General features: G+C 56.8%; 11 protein-coding genes across 11 annotated transcripts; 6 read left to right on the top strand and 5 right to left on the bottom strand.

Moving 5' to 3' along the window:
* Positions 1 to 2,225: 2,225 nt before the first annotated feature.
* IUM83_10368 (Avirulence (Avh) protein) lies at positions 2,226 to 2,741 on the top strand (the record flags this gene model as incomplete). The annotated part of the gene is made up of 1 exon (XM_067934865.1): positions 2,226 to 2,741. The coding sequence occupies one exon, from the start codon at positions 2,226 to 2,228 to the stop codon at positions 2,739 to 2,741; it is 516 nt and encodes a 171-aa protein (XP_067781485.1).
* Positions 2,742 to 3,714: 973 nt separating this feature from the next.
* IUM83_10369 (Avr1b-1 Avirulence-like protein) lies at positions 3,715 to 6,128 on the bottom strand (the record flags this gene model as incomplete). Its single annotated transcript, XM_067934866.1, has 4 exons — positions 3,715 to 4,239; positions 4,308 to 4,902; positions 4,974 to 5,030; positions 5,101 to 6,128. 4 exons carry the CDS (start codon positions 6,126 to 6,128, stop codon positions 3,715 to 3,717), a joined length of 2,205 nt encoding a protein of 734 aa, XP_067781486.1.
* A 424-nt stretch (positions 6,129 to 6,552) lies between these two features.
* On the top strand, positions 6,553 to 7,121 carry IUM83_10370 (Riboflavin kinase; the record flags this gene model as incomplete). The annotated part of the gene is made up of 2 exons (XM_067934867.1): positions 6,553 to 6,786; positions 6,906 to 7,121. 2 exons carry the CDS (start codon positions 6,553 to 6,555, stop codon positions 7,119 to 7,121), a joined length of 450 nt encoding a protein of 149 aa, XP_067781398.1.
* Positions 7,122 to 7,308: 187 nt separating this feature from the next.
* Positions 7,309 to 8,217, bottom strand: IUM83_10371 (Drug/Metabolite Transporter (DMT) Superfamily; the record flags this gene model as incomplete). The annotated part of the gene is made up of 1 exon (XM_067934868.1): positions 7,309 to 8,217. The coding sequence occupies one exon, from the start codon at positions 8,215 to 8,217 to the stop codon at positions 7,309 to 7,311; it is 909 nt and encodes a 302-aa protein (XP_067781397.1).
* A 354-nt stretch (positions 8,218 to 8,571) lies between these two features.
* On the top strand, positions 8,572 to 10,215 carry IUM83_10372 (Thermosome subunit alpha; the record flags this gene model as incomplete). Its single annotated transcript, XM_067934869.1, has 7 exons — positions 8,572 to 8,759; positions 8,903 to 8,954; positions 9,044 to 9,093; positions 9,148 to 9,209; positions 9,306 to 9,944; positions 10,021 to 10,134; positions 10,196 to 10,215. The coding sequence occupies 7 exons, from the start codon at positions 8,572 to 8,574 to the stop codon at positions 10,213 to 10,215; spliced, it is 1,125 nt and encodes a 374-aa protein (XP_067781399.1).
* Positions 10,216 to 10,910: 695 nt separating this feature from the next.
* IUM83_10373 (ribosomal RNA large subunit methyltransferase) lies at positions 10,911 to 11,743 on the bottom strand (the record flags this gene model as incomplete). The annotated part of the gene is made up of 2 exons (XM_067934870.1): positions 10,911 to 11,654; positions 11,717 to 11,743. 2 exons carry the CDS (start codon positions 11,741 to 11,743, stop codon positions 10,911 to 10,913), a joined length of 771 nt encoding a protein of 256 aa, XP_067781334.1.
* Positions 11,744 to 11,888: 145 nt separating this feature from the next.
* Positions 11,889 to 13,390, top strand: IUM83_10374 (uncharacterized protein; the record flags this gene model as incomplete). The annotated part of the gene is made up of 3 exons (XM_067934871.1): positions 11,889 to 12,050; positions 12,149 to 13,113; positions 13,195 to 13,390. 3 exons carry the CDS (start codon positions 11,889 to 11,891, stop codon positions 13,388 to 13,390), a joined length of 1,323 nt encoding a protein of 440 aa, XP_067781336.1.
* Positions 13,391 to 13,736: 346 nt separating this feature from the next.
* Positions 13,737 to 15,359, bottom strand: IUM83_10375 (Carboxypeptidase N catalytic chain; the record flags this gene model as incomplete). The annotated part of the gene is made up of 1 exon (XM_067934872.1): positions 13,737 to 15,359. The coding sequence occupies one exon, from the start codon at positions 15,357 to 15,359 to the stop codon at positions 13,737 to 13,739; it is 1,623 nt and encodes a 540-aa protein (XP_067781335.1).
* Positions 15,360 to 15,854: 495 nt separating this feature from the next.
* IUM83_10376 (uncharacterized protein) lies at positions 15,855 to 17,326 on the top strand (the record flags this gene model as incomplete). The annotated part of the gene is made up of 6 exons (XM_067934873.1): positions 15,855 to 16,029; positions 16,117 to 16,324; positions 16,388 to 16,559; positions 16,729 to 16,864; positions 16,932 to 17,143; positions 17,210 to 17,326. 6 exons carry the CDS (start codon positions 15,855 to 15,857, stop codon positions 17,324 to 17,326), a joined length of 1,020 nt encoding a protein of 339 aa, XP_067781401.1.
* Positions 17,327 to 17,401: 75 nt separating this feature from the next.
* On the bottom strand, positions 17,402 to 19,331 carry IUM83_10377 (ATP-binding Cassette (ABC) Superfamily; the record flags this gene model as incomplete). The annotated part of the gene is made up of 2 exons (XM_067934874.1): positions 17,402 to 17,878; positions 17,955 to 19,331. The coding sequence occupies 2 exons, from the start codon at positions 19,329 to 19,331 to the stop codon at positions 17,402 to 17,404; spliced, it is 1,854 nt and encodes a 617-aa protein (XP_067781337.1).
* A 181-nt stretch (positions 19,332 to 19,512) lies between these two features.
* IUM83_10378 (pentatricopeptide repeat-containing protein, chloroplastic-like) lies at positions 19,513 to 21,492 on the top strand (the record flags this gene model as incomplete). The annotated part of the gene is made up of 1 exon (XM_067934875.1): positions 19,513 to 21,492. The coding sequence occupies one exon, from the start codon at positions 19,513 to 19,515 to the stop codon at positions 21,490 to 21,492; it is 1,980 nt and encodes a 659-aa protein (XP_067781396.1).
* Between the last annotated feature and the right edge of the window lie 418 nt (positions 21,493 to 21,910).

The following is a 21,910-nucleotide window of genomic DNA, read 5'->3' on the forward strand; positions in this document are numbered from 1 at the left end:
TAGATAATCGCAGGGAAGGTCAACCAGGCACTGCATTGCGTTTTGCTGCTGAAAATGGCCGGCTCGCTGTAGTGGAGTGGTTGTACGATGAGGTGCGTCAACAGCGGAGAAGTGAATCGTGCATCCGCGGTGCAGTCCGTGCTGCAATGGAAGCGGGTCATGCTGAAGTGGCTAGAGAACTCGAGCAGAGGCTGAAGCGACAACGCCACGAGTAGGCGACACAAGTTGAGAATTCACGCAATGAATTCAGGTTGTTGTGACGGGGTACGACGAATAGTTGGCTGATAGTCTTTTTCAATCAGTGCGGGTCCGAGTATTTGAGGTTCATTCCAGAATTCTCTACAGTTAGTGGAAACATGAATACGCCACCGCAAAAGGCCCAAGTAAGCCGAGCATTCCCAGTGTTGACTTCAGCGCTGGTTGTGACTCGAACATGTCTGCCTTGCCACGACGAGGCAGTGCTGTCACGTGTTGAGAGACACTTGGACGAGTATTTGGACACGTTTTCTTCTTGCCATACTGTCCGGCGAGCCTGCAAAGATGGGCTTCCGAGGCGTTTTTTAGAGTATCTTGCTGCGCGTGGCTCGAACTGGGGCAACGGCAGTAGAATTGCCGAGTATGCCGCGATAAAAGGATTTCTCCATGTTATCGAGTGGGTGGGCGAAAGCTATCCTGAACGCACTGTTTGGAGCCCGCGATATAAGGGAAGTTTGATGGATACTGCCGCAGAGTTAGGTCACCTTCCAGTTCTGCAGTGGCTTCACGCTTGCCGCAGCGAAGGATGTACCGCCGCCGCTATGGATCGTGCCGCTACAGTAGGCCATCTTGAGATCGTTCAGTGGCTGCACCGATACCGAGGTGAAGGATGCACCAAGAAGGCTATGGACGGTGCTGCTGCTCACGGGCACCTATCAGTGGTAGAGTGGCTCCATTCAAATCGGGAAGAGGGATGCACCAAGGCTGCTGTACGCTCTGCAGCCGCAAATGGCCACCTTGCGGTTGTGCGCTTCCTCCTTGAGAATCGTCGAGAAGTTTGTACTAGTGACGCCATGCGCTACGCTGCTGCAAATGGGCAGTTGGAGATTGTGCAGTGGCTTTACGTGAACCGTGGAGATAGCAATGTGGGGGCTGCGCTGAAGTACAGCGCGGAAAATGGCCACGCCGAGGTGGTGGAGTGGTTGTATTGGTACGTTCGAGATCAACGCAGAGGTGACGTGTGTATTCGTGACGCCGCTCAAATCGCATTGAAAGCCGGGCAGGCGAAAGTGGCAAAACTGCTCGAGCGCAAGTTGAAGCAAGAAGCAAGTCGAGCTAAACCTCACCAACGTGGAAAGAAACGCCGTCGCCACCAATAGTACGACCATGAAAACGAAGCACGTCGCGCTCGACGTTGTTGCTGGATTGCTCGAAAATTCTGTAGCCTCCAGGGGAAAGGAACAACAGTATCGGTAGTCGAGCGAAGGTCCAAGATACCTAACGTTATTCATTTGCGTCGATTCAAATGCTAGTGAGAACGCCCCATTTTGAAATCCAACGCGCGCCAGCAAAAGATACGCCCCTTCTTGCTATCGAATGACCGCGTATACATAATTAATATGTAATGAGGACGCCATCACTGTGTGCAGCAATTAACGTTCGACAATTAATTGAACGAGACTGATGGCTGACCGCTCGGTGATGTGTCCTAGCTGATTGATTTTTAATCTCGTGTAATTGTTCTAACGGTTCAAGTCGCAGATTTACCACATCGCGACCGCAATTCCGATCAAAGTGAACACAGCACTCTTCAGTGAAGAGTGCTTGTTAGTGTGAAGACTCTTCACACTAACAAGCGTGGCCAGTGATTCTTCGCCACTGCTTATCTCACCACGGTACATGTACATTGGCATTATGTTGGGTGTGAACGGCTCGACGAGGTACAGCAGCAAGATTCAACCACGATGTCTCATTGAGACTCTCAAGTTGTAGCCGGCCACCCTAGTCCATGCACATTGCCAGATGTGTTGAATCAACGGCACAAGCCAATCAACACTTGTGCCCCGCATTGCAAAGCCTCTTCCTTATCTTCGTCGTTGGACGAAGTAAGCAAACTGCAAGGCTCCTCCTGCCAAGGGGGCTTGGCCAGTCGCCACTGCTCAAAGTCCGTTCTCAACGGGAACAGAGTTTCCACCGCCAGACGCTACTTCTCCCTCCACCTGTTAGACCATCGAACCGAAAGAACCGCGATGCGCTTCAGTGCCTTCCTGCTCGTCCTGGCGTTCACCCTCGCGGCATGCTGCCATGGGTTCGCCAACGCTGATGACGCTGCCCGCAAAAGCGGTGTGGCGGCCTCGAACCGCGTGGTCGACCGATCCGCCCCAGCTCTCAGGAAGCTCGAGGGCGCTGCAGCCATTGATGCGGCAGATGAAGAGCGAGGGGTGTCGGGTTTCAGCAAGCTCAAGACACTCATGGACAACATGCCCTACCTCAACAGACTGAAGGGGTGGGTGGGCAAGAATCCCAACATCAACGCGGTGAAGGCTGCCGCGGAGAAGAGCCCCGAGGTGAAGAATCTCAAGGCTGCGGTGGGAAACACCCCTATCAAGCTCACCGAGAAGGATGCCGCCAAGGTCGTGAAGGAGATCAAGAAGCGTCACCCTGCGGTCGGCGTCGCGTTATCCGTGCTGAAAATGCTGGCCGTGGTGGGAATCATCTCGTTCAGTGTAGGCTTTGGCGTTTACATGCACGAAAATTACCCTTAGAGCGGATAGATATCACAGGATTTATCGAGAATACTTTGCTCCCTCGAGCAAACTTTGCGAATGTTAACGCACAGTGGTTGATGATCAAGTGCAGTGGTGAGAGTATGTATGGTCCTAAACAACTACATACCGCATCACCCCTGTCCTAAGCGAACTGCAATGTATGCAGTTTACGGTACATCTGTTGCCAAGACTCAGAATTAAATGATAAAAAGTAAAAGTTATAATAATTCTTGGTATTTTGGACCAATCAAAAAGTATGGACACGGCGGGAATTGAACCCGCATAAAATTGCGGTACTCTTTCGCAATTGACAAGCTCGCTTGGTTACCTTCGCAATTAAGTCTTATCAAAGTAATGTGTTGTATTGTGCATCTAGAAAAACTCATCGTCGGAGCTGCTGGAATAATCATCATCACTACAAACCTGTTTGCCTGCTGCAATTTGGGTAGACGTGTGCAATAGCTTCGTTTACAGAATAGCCAGCAGCCAGGAATTTGAGAAGGCGGCGCTTGTGCGTATAGTCGACTGCAATGCGGGTGTAGCGCTTTGGCTTTTTGCCGGTTCCTGTGGTGCGTGGTCTACCCATAGCACTTTGAACACTGAGACCGAATGGTTGGTGGAAGCCTATAATTAGCTGGTCAACATGGAATTTTAACTACAGACATGTGGTGTCAATGCATTGTTTTCATTGGCTAAAATAAAAATTCGCTTAGGACAAAACTTCGCTTAGGACAGGGGCGATGCGGTACTCGTTGTACAGAAATAAGAAGGAAACTAGCAAACTCCACATTCAGAAAGCACAATAAAGTGTGTTTTCGCTTTCGTATATGATGCACTGGTACAAAGCGGCAACATAGTAGAATACGATGACGCAGTGCCACGAGGGGGCTACAACGAATATGGAGATTCACGAAGTTAATTCCATAGTACCAACATACAGCCTGGGCAACTTCGATTGTTCTCTATTCATTTACTCCCATTCTTCTTCGTCTATCGCAATTGAAGCAACCTTTGCTTTAAGTTTCTCCGTTTCAGCGGAGTCATCGTGACCATCGCTCCAATCAGTAGTAACTGCAGCAGGTAACTGCTCCACTGACTGCTTCTCTTCGTTATCCTCGTTCTGCTCCTGCGAGTCAGCACTCCCCTCTTCTTCAGTCTCACCTTCATCTTCTTCGTCACTCCAGGCATCTGCAATAACAGGAGCGCGGCGGGGCTCAATGTGCTCCCACCCACGGTTGACAGGAACAGGAGGCCTAGCAGGAGCCGGTGCAGCTTGAGGAGGGGGCGTGCTGCCTCGCAGCGGTAGAAACTTCAGCCGGCTCGATGCTTGAGCTGCTCGCGCTTGCTTGTTGAGATTAGCGATGTGCGCAGAAAGCGTTACGCCCGGCACATGCGCGTCATCGCGCTTAAAAAATGACACTCGGCGACGAGGGTCTTCACCAAATGATTCTGACACCACGCCGTAAACTGAGGCCAACTGGTGCATCAACGCGCGCTGCAAGAAGCAAGTATACCGGGTTAGGATATCGTCACAGATGCCATCTAAGCAGTATGCAGACATACCTCTTCGCCCGACATCACTCGCAAACTAACACTGTGGCACGATGGCTCTTGCACGATACGCTCCAAGCGACGTTCTACCACCACAAGGTAGCTTGTGTTCGCTTTCCCCCATGCAATGAGATCTTCCGAGTAGCTGGGGGTCTTCATTTCTTCTTCAAAAGCAGCAGTGTCTCCGCCAGCCAAACCTGGTCGATTAACCCCAAGTGCTTGAGCTAATCGCTGATTGCGAACAATCTGGCCCCGAGGAGGCATGGGCATACGCCGAGCTGGAGGTGGGCCCTGCGTCTGAGCACTTGATGGCCTAGCAATCGCTGGTCTCAGAACCGGAGGAGGGGCAGGTCCGCTAGACGTTGGCAGCGCCGGGAAGGCTTCCTCTATCCGGACAGGCGGCGAGGGCGGATGGTCGCTGACGCCATAGTTCCAGTGATCAGGAACTCCATCCGCGTAACCTGCATTGACGGGGCCAGTAATAGGGTTTCCGCCGTTGCGAGCGACCTGGAAATTAAATTGCAGTCGGTTGTGCACGCCATGGATGGAGCTCATGTGGGCTTGATACTCAACATCGTTGGGAAACACAACAAAGCGCATCGCCAGACTGCAAGGGTGTACAAGGTCAGCGTCGAACCTATCGAGAAATATTATATGCTTTGTAGTGCATGGACGTACCATCTTGAGTCTTCGCACAAGTGGTGCTCGCGACGGAAATGGGTCTCCAAACTAGCGCTGCGACAAAAAAACAAGAGTGTGTTAGCTCTCCGAGACCGAGGATACGCATCCACATTAATCCACGTACTAGTTGCGGAAGTACTCGTTCTCCACCTTGCAGATGTGGCACTTAAAGTGGTCGCGCTCCAGGTGCTCATACAGCTCCTTGTCGCCGTAAAAGCGCTTTCTGCAGAACTGGCACATGGGGTGGAAGTCCTTGCCCGTGTTGGCATGTTTCTGCCCTGCGGGCCCACCTCGACTCTTTCCGATGTTGTGTCCCTTGAGTGCGCCCTTCGTGAACACCTCCTGCTCCTGGATGAAGAACGACTGGTGGCCCAAGCACAGTTCGCAGAACTCGACGCCGTGGTCGTGGCGCAGGTGCTCCTTAAGCTGTCCGAGCGAGTGCTTGACCTCTCTGCAGCGCTTCATGCGGCACTTGAACTCGCGCAGACTGCGCAGCTCGTAGTAGTGCGCGCGGCAGTCCACGAAGATCATGTCGGACGGCTCGTCCAGCACGGACTCGGGCCCGGCCGCGTCGCCCCAGAGCTCGAAGCTCTCGTAGGGGCGCGGCGCGCTGCTCACGACCACGCGCTCCAGCGGCTGCTTGCACATGGGGCAGTTCCGGTCGTCCATGATGAGCCGCATGCGCATCGAGCAGCGGCTGCAGATGCCGTGGTGGTTGCACTCGCCCACGGCGTAGAAGCGGATGGGGTCGGCGCACAGCAAGCAGAACTCGGGCTCGCCCTCCTCCTCTTCCGGCGCTGAGGCCTGAGCATCGGCGGCGTTGGGTGTGGCCGCGTTCTTCTTGGCGGGTTTCTTCTTCCGCTTGGGTTTGGCTGCGGGCGCCCTGTCCTGAGGCTCTGCTACGGCCTGCGCGCTGTCACTGGCAGGCGCGTTCTGCTCTGCAGACGACGCTGCGTCCTTCTTCTTGCGCTGTCTGGGGCGGTGGCGCCGCTTGTGCTGAGCTGCGGCGTCTTCGCCGGCGGCGTTGGCTGGCGCAGAGGCGCGGCGTCGCACCGAACTGGGCACCATGGTGAAGGCCGGCGTGAGCGCCGAGAGCGTGGATGTGGCGGCGACGCTGCTGGCGGCCGCGGAGCTACTGGCCACGCTCGTCATGAGGCTCCTGGTGTGTGTGTAGCGGCGTGGGCAGTGAACGAACGGAGCTGCTCGGCACTTCGCTGGTCGGTTGGGATATGAAGCGGATGGATGCATCCATGAGCCTCCCAACGCGCAACTGCGCACCTCAAAAGTGCAACTGTGGGACCAACACTCATTATCGGTACAGTGTACCTGTATCGAGCCGAAAGGAACGCGCGCCGAAACTTCGGTGTAACCAGCGGGTAATCAAGATGTACCCGGTTACGGTGTATCGTAATGATTAATGCATACTGTATGTGCGACACACCACGATTACGAATCGCCGCGCTCTCATTGGGCCCTTTGCTACGTACGCATACCAGCAGACCGCCACCTTCGCGCTGGCTGCGCTCACTCTCCGACTAGCGACCTCGACGCGCAAGGCTCAGACAGACAGATCGGCATGGCGATTGAACAGCTGAAGACGGTGCTGCGGCTGCAGGCGACGGTGGTGGAGGGCTTCGGCCGCGGCGGAAAGCAGCTGGGCTGTCCTACGGCCAACCTCTCGAGCAAGGACCTGGGAGACCTTCTGGAGCAGCTGCCAACAGGCATCTACTGCGGCTGGGCCACGGTGGACGGCAAGGGCCCGTACAAGGCCGTCGCCAGCATTGGCTGGAACCCCTACTTCAAGAACAAGGTGCGGCTCGAACCCGTTTGTGTCATTTATTGATGGAAGAGGTGCTGACTGTCAATTTCTGCTGCTGCTGCTGCTACTGACTCTGCTGCCTTCGCTGTCTGTTTGCCTGTTTATTGCAGGAGAAGACGGTGGAGCCGCACCTGCTGCATAAGTTCGAGAAGGATTTCTACGGCGCGCAGCTCAAGTTCCTCATCTCGGGCTACATCCGTCCGGAGATGAACTTCTCGTCGCTCGAGGCGCTGATTAAAGCGATCAAGGACGACATCGCCCAGTCGGAGGAGTGGCTAGACACGCCCGAGGGTAAGTCCTGGTCGCAGGACGCGCTGTTTCAGTAGGTTAGGACGAGCATGTGATGCAAGGATACGATGGGGACGAAGATATATTGTTTGTGTGTATGCAGCGGGCACGTCGGAAACACACGCCCGGTGATAGATAGCTATTTCGTCTGCGAGGTAATACACCTGTACTTTGTGGGCATTTAGCGGATGCATGCACGCGAGAGCGGCAGGTTATTCTATTTGTTTACTCTTTACCCATAACAATACAGATAACACCGAGGACCATCAGCATGATGCTGGGGATTTTCTTTCGCAGATTCCGCTCCCGGAAGAGGAATCGCCCCATGAGCACACTCCATATGCAGCCTGATCGTTTGATGGCGATCACGTACGAGACCTCGAGGTGCTGCGTCGCCACAAGGTTGATGTAGTACGCCACGACGCTCGTGACACCCGCGAGGATGACGAACTTCCACGGGATTTTCACCTCCTGCCCGATCGGCAGGTAAAGCTCCTCGCTTCCCACACGCATCTTCTGCAAAATGAAGCTGCCTCCCGCCACGATCACTTGGATGGTCGCTCCGTACACCAGCGGCGTCGAGTTCTGCACGCCGATCTTGTCGAACACGTTGGAGATGCTCCACAAGAAGGCCACCAGAATCGTGTACATGGATCCTTTGCTAGCGTTGGACGAGTCCACGAGCAGGTCCTTGCTAGCGTGTTGGTCCTGAGCCCCTTGCAGCCAGAAGCCGCCCATGACGGCGATGGAGATGCCCAGCACGCCCGAAACAGTCGGGACTTCGCCCAGCACGAGGAACGCCACGATCACCAGGAACGCCGGTGTGAACGACAAGAACGGTACCGTCGCCGACAGCGTGGAGATCTGGATGGCCCGGTTGTACAGGTAGCTGGTGATGATGTTGATGCAGCCGCTGACGCACACGGACGTCCAGAAGAGGTGGTTGAGCGGTGGCACGCGGCCGCCCGTGTCCACGAGCGCCCACAGCACGAACAACGGCGCCTGGATGAGTCCACGCATCGCCACGACCATGAACGGGTCCATGAACTTGGTCAGGTACTTGCGCAGCGGGTCGCAGAGCGCATTGACTACCGAGTTGATCACGGCGATGGACACGCCGTACGACATGAGCATCGCGGCGGTGGCGGTGAGGTGGGTATCGGGCTGGCGGCAGGTGGGGAGCTGCAAGAGGCGTAGTGCAGAGCTGTGGAAGCTGGTGGCGGAGTGCCGATCGATGTACGCGGCTCGTCCTGGCCGGCGTGGTAGGCTCGACGCGTAGAGGCAACTGGTCTGCCGGAAGCCGAGCCTTTGCGTCTGCGTCAGCACCAGCCCGATCAGAGACTGAGAGAGCCAGCAACGGGGCGGTAGTGGCTTTTCAGCCAATAGTCAGTCGACTTCGGTCGTGGTGGTCGCTGCCCTAGCCTCAATGGATACGGCGTTGCACTTGCGATCTTGAGCGGTCGCTCGACGTCCACTTGGACAATCGTGATGGAGGCGGGGCAGCTCGCTCGGGGCGAGGTCAAGCGGCGGCTGGTGCGTGCGTGCAGGGAGCTGGAGGCGCTCGTGGCCGGCAGCTACGGCCCGCTGGGCAGGGCGCAGCTCGTCCAGGCCAACGCGCAGTGCCCCGACGCGCTCACCGCCACAGCTGTGGCGGAGCGGTTCTTCGCCAGCGTCGAGTAAGAGCGGGCGCCAAATATTTCGATCCGGGTGCAACGGCGAAGAGCGTTGCCCCGATGTTGCTGACGTTGATGGCAGTGCCTCGCCGCGCGGAAGGAAGGGCGGCTGACTGCAGGTTGTGTGTGTGTGTGCTGCTGCGCAGCATTGGGGACTGTCCTATCGCCAACGCGTACTTTCACATGCTCAAGAGCAAGGTGCTGCAGCATTGGTGACACAAGGCGTTTCGGTGCTGGGCAGATTTGCGCTAACGGAGTGCCTCTGCTGCTCGATTCTGGTGGAGCAGATCAGAAGACATGCCGATGCCGGGCTCTTCCTGGCGGGGCTGAGTGCGAGGTGAGGTTGAAAAGGCTTGGATGTTACGCGGTGGCTGAGTTGCATTGCTGGTAGCCTGCAGCTCGAGATCCAGGAAGGAAGTCTGGCGGAGATTCCGCACCGTGTCGTAAGTAGAGGTGAGCATGACCCATTTGAGCGGTGTAAGCCATGTCAAGCGTGAGCTGTCCCGCACGCTCCGGAATTATTGAACGTCTTTGTCATGTGAAATTCAGGTTTGCAGGTGGTGCTTGACTGGGTTCTGGAGTACCTGGACGACCCGGCGTGTCCCGTGCGAGCGGCAGTGAATTGGAGCTCGGAAATCGCGCTTTCAGCAGTGATTCGCGGTGTCGTTTCATCCAAGTCCACGACGGGGATGAATGAGGTCACCACGGACACGGTGGTTATTCCACTTATCATCCAAGCTTTTGTGAGCGTCTTTGCTTTTGTCGTCGAAAACCCAGGTGAATCCGTTCCAGTGCAACTCCTGTTTGCTTCTGGTCAAAAGTCGATGACACAGTCTCAGCTGTGGAAGCAAACGGTTCTTCTTGACCTGCCGTGGCCGTATCGTGCAAGACGCCAAGGAACCAAACGTAGCCTGTTATCTCCTCCCATTTGCAACGTACGCGTTGCCTTGTTCAACATCACGATCGAGCCTTTAGCAGAGTTCGAGGAGGAAGACATCAGTACAAGTGTGAATCACTCGGGCTCGTTAAAAAGCTTCCGACTACAAGCGCTCCGGCAGGTAGGCGACCGACTAGAGCGGCTTGGCGCCACGGCAGTGCTATCGCAGAAAATCATACCGAAGTACCTGCAAACGTATCTGGCCGCGAAGGGCATCTTCACTCTTGATCGATTGTCCGCCACGAATATTCGTAAGTTGGATCACTTGGAGCGTTGAATCTGAGCTGGTAGTTGTTTGAAACTAACTCAGTGCTTAATCCGACACAGGAGGCGTGCAGATGCTGAGTGGAGCCACAATTCTGAGCGACTGGAGGATCGATGACAGCATTATCTGCAGTGCTCTTGGATTTCTATCTCTCATCACAACGCAAACTCTCGGGAGTAAGCAGTATATCCGACTTCAAAGGGATTGTTCAACAAACCATTCTTCGGCGACAAATAGTGGAAATGGGCATCCAGTGACAACCATCGCTATTGCAGCGGCGGATCGCTTTGCGTACGATGAGCTTTCCCACGTGATCACGACAGCTCTCAAAACGTTGGCAAGTTTGATCGATAATCCATACGTCGTAGCTGGTGGCGGGTGTTTGGAGATCCACCTCGCCGCTTTGCTGCGTCATCGTGCGGGCAAACTGCGAACTCGACCAGGCGGCAGCAAGATCGATAAGCAAACAGCAGGGACGCTGCGCCAGATGGGCCAGACGGTCAATACTTTTGCTGATTGTCTGGAGAGTTTAGCTGGACGCTTATGTGGGAGTCACGCCACTGCAACCGACCGCGCAGCCATGATCGAGCAGGTCCGCGAGGCAAACACCGAGTCTCTCGAGTGTACGAAGCTGTGTGATGGTGGCGATTTACCCCGACAGCACACCAACCATTTTTTTGGATGGGATCCAAGGAAGCGCTCAGTGACACCAGTGCTGTCTTGTGCTTTGCATCAAGAGGGTCCACCAGCCAGTGACGAGAAGACAGTTGTAGACGCTCGCGTCTTGGATGTTTTGGAGACCAAGAAAGATGCCCTCCTGCTCGCGATAGAAAGCGTGTCCTCGCTAGCTCGAATCGTATCGGTCGTCCGAGTCCCTTAACGAAAACAAAGGCACACAGCACTGATAAAGATGAATCCCTATCTATTTCAGCGAGCACTTGCCTCCATCACATTAGTAGAACTGCTGGGCGTCGTCGTATCCAGACAAATCTCCACTGGCGAGGAACGGGATCAGCAGCGGGTCGTGCGCCTCGTCCTCCTCAAGTCCGTACCGCGGCAGCAGGTACGAGGTCATGACGGGCGTGTAGTTCTCGGGCAGTCGGAAGCCCTGACACACCACAAAGGCCTCGTTACTCTGCGCGCGGCTGCTCATGGGCTTGGAGCAGGACACGCTCTCGAAGAAGACGCTGAGCTGCGTCGCCAGCAGGTCGTACTGCTCGCAGCGGAAGATCTTGGCTACGAAGGCGCCGCCTTCCTCCAGCACGTGCGTGGTGATGTTGAGCGCCGCCGCGAGCAGCTCCGCCTGCACGAACTCGTCAATGTCGTGCACGCCCGTGACGTCGGGCGCGCCGTCGCTCACCACCACCTGCGCCTTCGCGCCGTGGAAGTAGCCGATGATCTGCTCGGCCGTGCGCTTGGACGTGATGTCGCCCTGCAGCAGCTGCACGCCAGCGATCGGCGCCATCTCCTGCAGGTCCACGGACACGACGCGCACGTCGCCGCTGTCGGCGCTCTGCACGTTGCTGGCGTCGTACAGCTTGCGGCTCAGCACCTGGCTCCAGCTGCCGGGCGCCGCGCACAGGTCCACGGCGCGTTGCACGTGGCGCAGGAAGTCGAACTGCTCGTCCAGCTGCAGCAGCTTGAAGGCCGAGCGCGCGCGGAAGCCCACCTCCTTGGCCTTGCGGTAGTAAGTATCCTGTAGGCAGACACGCGCATTAGAACGGGGACGGGGTGCACGCCGTTGCGCAGCGCACTCACTCGATTCGCCTCGGTGGACTTGGTCATTGCTGTTTGGGGTCTTGTGGCTGGTTTTCGCGTTATAGTCACTTGTATAGAGGGCAAATGTCGCTTTCCCCCTCTATGTACGGAACGGGAAAATCAAGACAAGAACGACGGCACACACGAAGTCAGACACAGAGACGAATCGGCCATGCGTGCGCAGGGCTCGTCGACGAGCATCGGCTTCGGCATGACCATGGCGAGCGGCCCCGCTGGCGCCCCCTCCGTGCCGGACGCGCAGTTCGAGGCGGCGGCGGACTGCTTCGTGTGCGACAAGAAGTTCCACGCCTTCCGTCGCAAGCACCGTTGCCGCGTGAGTTTTTTTTTTCTCTCTAACCGGGTTACGATAGTGTTAACCGCGATTTAGAGAATTTCTCTAACCTTCTCGTCCGTGCACCCCCTCCCTCCCAGGCTTGCGGCAACGCTGTGTGTGGCAGCTGCTCGCGGACTCACAAGATCATGCCCAGCTCGACTATCATGCGCTACAACAACGAGCCCGTGCGGGTGTGCGACCGCTGCATCCGCGACCAGAACCAGATGATGCTCGAGCGTCGGCGCGCGGAGGACGTGGAGCGCGCGCGCGCCCGCCAAGTGGCGGCGCTGGAGGAGGAGGAGCGGCAGCGGGAGGCGGAGCGCACCCAGCGCGAACGGGAAGTGGTGGAAGCTCAGGCTCGGCGGGAGATGAGGTTGCGCGCGCTCGAGGAGAGGTACCTGGGCCCTCGCCCGGACCTGCGCACTCTCCGGTCGAGGTACTCGAGGAGTCTGGACGACTGCTCTCGAGACGCGCCGCCTCAGTCGCTCTACTCGAAGGAGTTGAGCTCGTTCCTCGAAGACGCAGAGAAGAGATCCATCGCCCTGGTGGCGAAGCCGTACGCTGCTGCCGACATTTTTGAGGATAAGGAAGGCTTGGAAGAGGGGCAAACGGTGGAGACCACGGTGGTGCAGGAGGCGGAGGAGTGCGCGATTTGTCTCGAGACGATGGATGTCGGGGATGCCATCTACACTACCGCGTGTGGACACAGCTTCCACTGGAGTTGTCTGAAGGAGATCCAGAAATCCGACTCCAGCAACTACGACAAGTGCCCGTCGTGCCGTGCCACCATGACAGAAATGCAGGTCAAGAAGCAGTGTGACCACCCGCGCGTGCGGCTCGGTCACCGGTTTTGCCGCGACTGCGGCGCTGCAGTCACAGAAAGGGACGCGAAGCCTCGTGGCGATGATCCGGGCACTGCAGCGGGCGGGATGCGAATGTCAACCCCGTCAGGAGGCCCGGACCTGAACCAACCTGTTTCGTACCGAGCCAGCTCGCATGGTGCACTGGTGCGCTGCCCGCAATGCCATATCCAAATGCGCGTGCTACCTCACATGTATAACATGTAAGTCTCCTCTGTTTGAACCTGAATACGTGGTGCAAAAGGCGCTAACCGTTGCCTTCCTGCTTGTTTCCTTTTGTACAGGCGCGTAGCTTGTCCGTCCGGCCACATGTTCCTGGTTCAAGTAGCTGGCCAAGCTGGAAGTGGTGCCGGTGGACGTGGTGGCTACGGCTTTGGAGCTCGTGGCGGTTTGGGCGGCGCGCGGATGCCCTCGCGCGGTATGAGCATGGGCTACCCGGGCTCGTACTACCGCTCCACAAATGCCTACTCCGAGCTGTAGTAACTTAAGATCCACGATCACCCAGACCAAATGTGCGCGCAACAGTGGAAGCGAAAGTAGCTCTCAACTCGGCGCCAACGCGACCAGAAGACGCATAGGTCATCTGCGAACGCTCTTTATACTACTACTTTACTAGCACTACTTACGGACAAACAGGCTGACAAATTCTTTGTCTTTTCGCACACAGTGCATGCACGTGTTAGAGAGGAAAGGGCCCTGACGGCGAAGGCAAAAATTAACAAGCGCGTTTATTGTGAACACCGATGGTGCTTGTTTTGAGAGTGCGGCCGGGGAGTTCGTGTCTGATCTAATACATCACACAAACGAAAGTGGCAAGCTGGCAAATCTAAGCCACAATGATCTTGGTCACTTCCGAAGTCCATACCTTTTGGCCTCTCACGACCCGGTTATTGTTGGAGTACAACCAGTCTTCGTTGGTACGAGCGTTCACGATATGCGTTTGCGCCTTCACTCTGGGAACTGGGGTGTCATCTCCTGTGCCTTGAGTGGCCCAGCCTTGATCGACTGTGGCGATGGCCTGGACATAATATGTTCCTACTGCCGCAAATTCGACGTTTGCGGAGAACAAACCGTTGTTGTTATTTTTCGCCTTCAGCTCCAGATCTTCGTGATACCATCGCGTGACACCACTCTGCGCTCGAGTGAGCGTAGCATCAGAGTGGTCATCGGACCAGACCTTCAATTGCGTGCTGTCCACGGTTATGGCTCCCGCTACTTCCCATGCGAACGTTGCTGCTTTTTTGGAGGTGGTGTTGTGCGGCTTCGTTTTCCAAAGTACATACGGCTGCACCATATCAATGTATAGTAGCGACAAGCGGACATTGCGAGGAACGTGGCCGACCATTTCAGTGGATGGCAAATAGTCATTCAAAGCCTGGTCGGAAAGCGTGGAGCTGTCACCCAAGCTTGTTGCGTTCGGCTGCTTGCTGTCGCTCGTCTCTATCAGGACGTTGAAAGCGCGGTGGGTGGCATTGTTGTACTTGGTTTTAGCTCGAGGATACCCCCCGAAGCTAGCTGGATTGCAGGTTTGGATGGGTTTCGGCGTGGTGAACTCGTTCTCCCAAGATGCCGCATATCCCCAATCTTCCATCCCGCCGTTCACCGCATACACTACGTCGTTCATGGTGCCATCAGGGTAGTATTCTCCGTTCTCTTCAAATTTCCCTCCGAAGCGAGACATAATGCGAGCGAGTTGCTGCTGGCTGCGATCGTCCGGGCTCTTTTGGCTTTTGCCAGACTCCATAACGTGGTTCTTGCCGCCCCATTCGTACGTGATGCAGTGGGTACCAGCGTGGAAAGTGATGCCAAGCTGGAACAAATGATCACGCCACAGCTCGTTCAGCGCTCGAGCAGCCATAGTCACCATGCACTTCTTGTCGTCATCCAGATTGTACGGGAAGTCTCTATTTGGGTCCACGTCAAGCTCCTTGCGAACATTGTGATCGTAGCCGTACGCGTTAGCGGTAGGGACGATAACGACCGTGCGGGTCTTGACAAGATGCTTCAGCCACGAATTACCGTCGGTCCTGCTGGCATGCGAAAGCAACAGCTCTGCCAGCGCGACGACAGCCTGCGGACCCACCCGTTCGTTACCATGGACTGCACCACTGAAGATCAGCTCGGGACGTTCCGGCTCAGGGAGCGTCGCTTCCTCCGTGATCTTGATCACGTACTGCTCACACAGCACCGTCTTGTTGGCTCGCGTGCACTGCAGTTCCTTGCGCTTTGGCAGGCCGTACTTGTCCTGTACACTGAACACCTCGGCGTAGTCCGGGTACGTGGTCTCGAGCTCGAAAAGGTAGTCGATGATTTCACCGTACGAGCGCTCCTTGTACGCAGTAGCGGTCGCTGAGGCGGGGGATGAGGTCGCGGAGCAGGCGACCACGGTTGCGAAGGACAGCAGCAGCATAAAGAGTTTCGTGTCAACCTTAGTCACAGGGAACTTCATCGTCGTCACGTGACACTCCGTGAGTAAATCCCCAAGTGCTGGCCCTATTATTACTAGTAGTAAGGATGGTGTCGTCTCTAGACCATCTGTATACACCCAGAGACTCAGTTGTGGACAAGAGTTCCGGCTCATTTTGCTCGTGAAGTTCGCTGCGTAGACTCCACAATCAAGGGCCCCATCCCGATGCCGATCATCGATCGTCCACCAGAGCTACGGAAGGACGACGATGGCAACACCAGAAACCAGTCGCAACCGGCTCAACGAGCTGGGTGGTCAAACACATTCTAAGTCCCAGGTTGAGACTCAGCGCCGACAGGGGGCACACAACTCTTCTGATCACCATGCGGTGCGACCTGAGGACACAATTGCGTCGTGTTTCAGAAAGTATCATACGTCGTGTTTCGGAAAATGTCACCAGAGTGATGGTCGTTGAAGTTGCCCTTTTCCGCACTCTTTCATTGTCGAAGTTGCAGCGGACGGCGCAAACCCAAGGGAATGAAGGCTGCGTCCGAGACAGGCAGCACGGCCAGCTGTGCGCGGCCACCGCTCGCGCACCTGGAGAACATCCTGCACGAGCTGACGCGCTGCCAGGAGCGCAAGAGCAAGCAGAAAGCCGAGAGCGCGTCCGAGAGCGTGAAACAGAAGCTGCTGAGCGACCAACTGAGACAGGGTAGGCCATTAATTATCTCGAGTGGCAATTGCTGTGTATATGTTCGCTCGTGCGACGATCGCTGAGCGAGCACTCCCTTCTGAGCAGCACAAGACGAGCTAGCAACCGCACAGGCGAGCAGGGCCAAGCTGTGTGAGGAAATCGGGGCACTGAAGCAGACGAAGGAGCATCAGGCCAAGCAGTTGGACAAGTACAGGCTCGACTGGCAGGCGTCACGCGAGTCTCAGGCGGCCATGGCGAAGAAGATGGAGGCGCTGCAAAAGTCGACGCGGGCGACAAAGCAGCAGTATATCCGGTGCGTGCTCGGTACTTGGTGATTGGCGTGAACAAGTCTTTGACCGCGTTGTACTTGGATCAGATCTCTCGCTTCTCGCATCAAGACAAGTGCTCTCGTTCTCCAGCAGTTGAACGCGACGAACGGAACTTCGTTTAGTTTCCATCTTACTGAGAAATGCAGCGAGTGGGAGACGAACAAACGCAAACGCAGTCAAGGAGAGAGAGACGAACGATTGAGCGAAGATGGTGACAAGGTATTGTTGCTATGCTTGTACCTCATCGCCCGTTGATCTCACATCGCACCAGCCGGAGCACACAGGAAGCCCCGCCGAACGCGAAACTCGGCTCATACAAGAACAACATCTACTACCCCGTGCAGCACTTGCCACTATTTCGGTGTTGCCAATTGTGGGTTCAATTGAGGACCCTTCATGTAGCAAGATCCGCGACGCCAAGCAATACGAGCACCCGGCGGAAGTCCAGGATCAAAGCAAACACGCCATTGAAGAGCTCCAGAACCAAGTCGCCAAACTCAAGACAGAGTATTCAGCTCTAAACGGTACGGTGGGAGACTCTGTAGCCGATAACACTGTTTTCTAACTACTTGCGCTATTTGTACGAAAAAGACAAGTATAAGTCGCTAGTGCGCGATCACAGCGAGTCTTTGGCTGATCGAGAGGCATCTGTGCAAGACATCCAGGCGAAACAGGCGAAAATCGAAGAGCTGACCGAAATGCTCGAGAATTCGCGTTCGAGGCAGCGTGACACCACCAGCGATGAAAGCACCAAGAAGGATGAAGACAGGTCGGATCTTGAAGGACGCTTGAAAATGCTAGAGGTACGAGATCGATACATTCTGTTGCTGCCATAACGTGATTAACGCTGTGAGATTTGCTGTCTTCAGGAGAACTTGGCGCAGATGAACGGATACGCCGATCAACTTGAGATGGTGATCGCTCAGTGCCCTTCATGCACCGTCAAACTCCAAAGCGAGAGCACACAAGATTCTACCACAAAATGAGCCGAGTAGGAGAAATGATTAGGAGAGAGAAGAGCTTATATTTCCCAATAAGTACCAGCTCATAGCCCGCTGCATCTAAAGCAATGGAGCTTGGTTGTGGGCAAGGTTGTAGAACTTCGTGCCTTCCTGGTTCAGCTCGTCAAAAGTGCCCGTCTCCGCGATGACACCCTCCTCTAGCAGAATGATGCGGTTAGCGTGCTTGATGGTGTTCAGCCGATGAGCAATAATGAACACAGTCCGGTTTTCGGCCGCTGACTGAAGAGCACGTCGGATCATGTCCTCGCTGCGGCCATCAAGCGAACTCGTGGCCTCATCGAAAAGCAGAATGTTTGTTTTCTTGTACAACGCACGTGCGATGGCAATGCGTTGCTTTTGACCACCAGAGAGCTCCACACCCTTCTCCCCTACGAACGTGTCGTACTGGTTCGGCAACTCCATGATAAACTCGTGCGCGTGGGCCTCCTTAGCAGCAGCAACAAGCTGCTCCTTGTTGTGCACCTCAGCACCGTACATAATGTTCTCAGCAATCGTAGACGCGAACAGCGACGGCTCCTAAGAAAGAAAATCAAAACGGCGGAACTTCGTCAATACCTGATCACAAGCTCAAACAATCTCCGTTACAACGAACCTGGTTGACGACACCAATTTGCTTGCGCAGCCACGACGCCTTTAGCGTAGCGATATCAATACCGTCCAGGGTCACCGTGCCGCTCGTAGGTTTAATGATCTTCGACATAAGCGACGCGATAGTGGTCTTGCCAGCACCGCTTTTGCCGACGATAGCCACCACCTCGCCAGGGTTAATCTCCATGTTCAAACGGTCTAGCACAAGGATGTCCGGACGCGACGGGTACGCGAACGAGACGTCGTTGAAGCGCACTTGGCCCTTCACCGTGGCCAGCGCTCCCTCGCCATCTGCAGCAGGCGGCAGCGACAACAAGTCGAACAGAGCCTGCGACGACATGCGAGTCTTCTTCATCTCGCTCAGACACGACGACACGCCCGAGAAACCAAGGCCCATGAAGCCGCTGTACAGCGCGAATGACGTGAGTGTTCCAATCGTGAGCTCGCCCGATCCCACCAGCGAACCTCCGAAGTACAGCACCGAAAACAGCGAGCAGTTGATCGAGAGCGACAGACCGCCCATGAACACTCCGCGAGCCCGCTTGGCGCGCTTGGCGTTGGCCAAGATGCCCTGGTTGATCTTCTCAAAGTGATCGAGCTCGTCCTGCTCCGCCGAGAACAGCTTGACCGTGAAAATGTTGTTCAGGCGCTCCTCTGCGACGCCCGTCATGTCCGCCACCGAGTTCTGGTGCGTCTTGGCCAGGCGGCTCGAGAACTTGCTAAAGAGCATGGCGCCCGTGCCCACGACCGGCAGGATCGTCAGCGATACCAGCGTCAGCTTGGGCGAGATGGTCAGCAGCATGCAGGAGGCCCCCACGGCCGAGTTCAGCGACCTGTAGCCGTTGGACAGCACGTCCACGACCGCGTTGGCGGTCTGCTGGCAGTCCCCGCTGAGCCGCGTGACCAGCTCGCCCACCTTGCGGTTGTTGTAGAAGGCGAGCTCCTGCGAGAGCAGCACCTTGTACAGCCGGCGCCGCAGCTTGGCGGCGATGCGCTCGGCCACCATGCCGAGCGAGTACGTGCGCAGGAAGGAGCCGACCGAGCCCGTGAAGAAGGTGGCGAGCACCACCACTACGAAGCCCTTGCGGCTGAGCCCGCCGGGCGCCGGCTTGCCCGAGGCCACGTCGATGGCCTTGCCCATGATGCGCGGGAACACGAGGTTCATGGCCGAGGCGATGGTCATGCCCGTGACGCCCACGGCCAGCGGCAGCTTCTCCTCCTTGGTGAGGCTCAGGATCCAGCCGATGTTGGACGCCTGCCCCTTCTTCTTGCTGCTTTTGTCGCCGGCATGAGGCTTCAGCGGCGCCACGGCGGCGGCACTCGCACCGCCGTCGTACGGCGCGCTCAGCTTCTGCATCAGGAAGGACCTGGGCGGCAGCATGGCGACCAGCGCCCTCCGAGCCTTGAGCGAATCAGACGGCGAGTGCTGAGACCGCTCTTGGCCGCAGACGTCACGGTCGCAGTCGTTTGCCTTGAGTTCAGTATCATCTCGTCGACCCGACCCGGCCCGAGTCGCGGCTGGCGCATCACCCGCAGCGGATCCATCAAGTCTGCGTGCCATCATGCAGCGCTCGGCCCTGCTGCGCTTGTCGCGCACGGCGCTCCCGAGCCGCCAGCATGCGCCCACCGCCGTCCGCGCCATCTCCAACACCTCCGTGCTCCACGCTGCCGCCGGCTCCGAGCGCGCGCCGCCGCCGCGCAGTCCCGCGCGAGCCGCCTCGACTGTGCGCAAGGCCAGCTCCGCGCTGGCCACGGGTCGCCGCCGCACCTCGCGCACGCAGGTGGTGGGCGACCTGGAGGCGTTGGTGCACGAGGCCAAGCGACACGGGCGCTCCCAGCCCAGCCTGGACTTCCTGCGCCGCGCCAGCGCCGTGCTGCAGCTGTGCAAGACGCGCGAGCAGTGCACGGCGGCCATCCCGCTGTGCCACATCGTGGAGCGGGCCGCGGCCACGCACGGCAAGGCGGAGATGGAGTGCGTGCGCATCTACCAGAAGGCCGGCCGCAACCAGGAGGTGGTGGCGCTGGCCGAGAAGCTCATGGCGCAGGACGTGTTCCTGCTGAACCAGGCGCTGGCCAGCGCCATCCAGGCCTGCGCCGCGCTGGGCCACGTGGACAAGGGCTTCCAGTTCTTCGACACGGCGGTCAAGCGCGGCTCCATCCCCAACCTCGGCGTGTACTCGGCGCTGCTCGCGGTCGCCGGCGCGGCGGGGGACCCGAACAAGGTGCAGGGCGTGCTGGACCAGATGCAGGAGGCGGGCGTCGAGATGACGGACATCACGTTCCACAACCTCATGAGCGCCTACGCGCGCGGCGGACACGTGGCCGAGGCGCTGGCGCTGTTCGACAAGATGCAGAAGCAGGGCATCCCGGCGGACGAGCACACGTACGCGATCCTCATGGACGCGCACGCGGAGAGCGGGGACTTTGACGGCGCCCAAGCGCTCATGAACGAGCTCAAGAAGACGACGCTGGAGCCCAACCTGGTGCACTACAACATCCTGCTCAAGGCGTGCGGCAAGGTGAGCAACCTCACGTCCGCCTTCCAGCTGTACGAGGAGATGAAGGAGCGCAAGATTAAGCCCGACCTGGTGACTTTCATCACCATGATGCACGCCGTGTACCACGGCGAGCTGGGTGCAATCGACCAGAAGAAGGTGAAGGCGGCCCTCGTGGGTATGGGTCTCATGGGCGCCGCGTTCGTCCCGTTCATCAACTACGAGGAGTACATGATGACGACGCTCTTCTGCGGCAGTCTCGTCGGGTCCATGGGCTTGGCCGCGTACATGAACCCGGACGGCGTCATCCGCGCGCTTTACCCGAACACCGATGAGCCGCGTGATGACACCATTATCGAAGCTTTCTTCAGACGTCTGCGCGAGGAGGACCACAGCGGCAGATCCATGTATCTGTGGCGCGAGATGCTCAAGTTTAACGTGCCTGCGGACCCGCGCGTGTACGACGTGCTGGTGCGTACCTGCGTACGCAAGCGCCACCCAGAGCTGGCCTACGAAGCGTTGTTTGAAGAGAAGCTGCCGCTTATCGACAAGGAGGGTTCATTTGTGATCAGTCTTCCTACGACGCTGAGTCTGCTGCACTCACTGTTAGCTCAGAAGCGAGTGAACATGGCGGACACTCTGTACGACGCTGCTCGAAGCCACAACGTCTTTGACAAAGTCTTCACCGAGAAGGGTGATGTGTATGTGTACGATATGCGCTCGTTCCTGAACGAGCAGGTGCGCAGCTACACAATCATCAAATTGCTCGATGAGCTGCGAGCAAAGGTGGATTCGTCAAAGGGCGAATTTGTGGCCCCCAGCGTTCAGTTTTTGGTCCAGCACGGATACGAGCTTCTTGACCGCCTTGACGCAGACAACGCAAGCCTACGTACGCTATTCTCGATGGATGACATGACACGAGTGGGTGCAGCAAGTGATAACAGCACGTCTGCGCACTACTACTTCCGGCTGGCGATCCCGACGGAGCGACTGCAGACATATTTTGAGACTACACCCGCGAACGCAGGCAAGGAGCGGCGACTGTAAGGGTGTTGCAAGACGATGGCAGCAGTTAACGGGGGCAGCAGACAGAAAGCTCCCCCAAGGAGTTTTGATTTCACTTTTGCCCATCGCAGAAGCCTCACGTCACAGAATAGACCTTTGGGTAGAATTGTGCCCGGTTCATCTTCCTTCATGTTGTCACGATTGAATTGTGGTTCTGCGTTTTAAGGGGAACTGAAGGCTGCTTCATATTTCACTAATATGGATCACGCTGCTGTATTTTTAGTTAAGCTTAGCTGGGCTTTGGCGCGCAAGGTGAGCTTCGGTTGTCAATGTCAAGCAATGGAATTCAGGTGAGTTGCCGGGTTCGCCTTGATTGTGATGGTAACAGTGGAAGCTATCTGCCTTGTGTACGGGTGGATGCTCTCGCTCGTCGTCTAGTGGTGCACCCATCGGCAGCGAT

Source organism: Phytophthora cinnamomi (genome assembly GCF_018691715.1).
Source record: "Phytophthora cinnamomi strain GKB4 chromosome Unknown Contig117, whole genome shotgun sequence".
In the NCBI taxonomy this organism is placed as follows: domain Eukaryota; phylum Oomycota; class Peronosporomycetes; order Peronosporales; family Peronosporaceae; genus Phytophthora; species Phytophthora cinnamomi.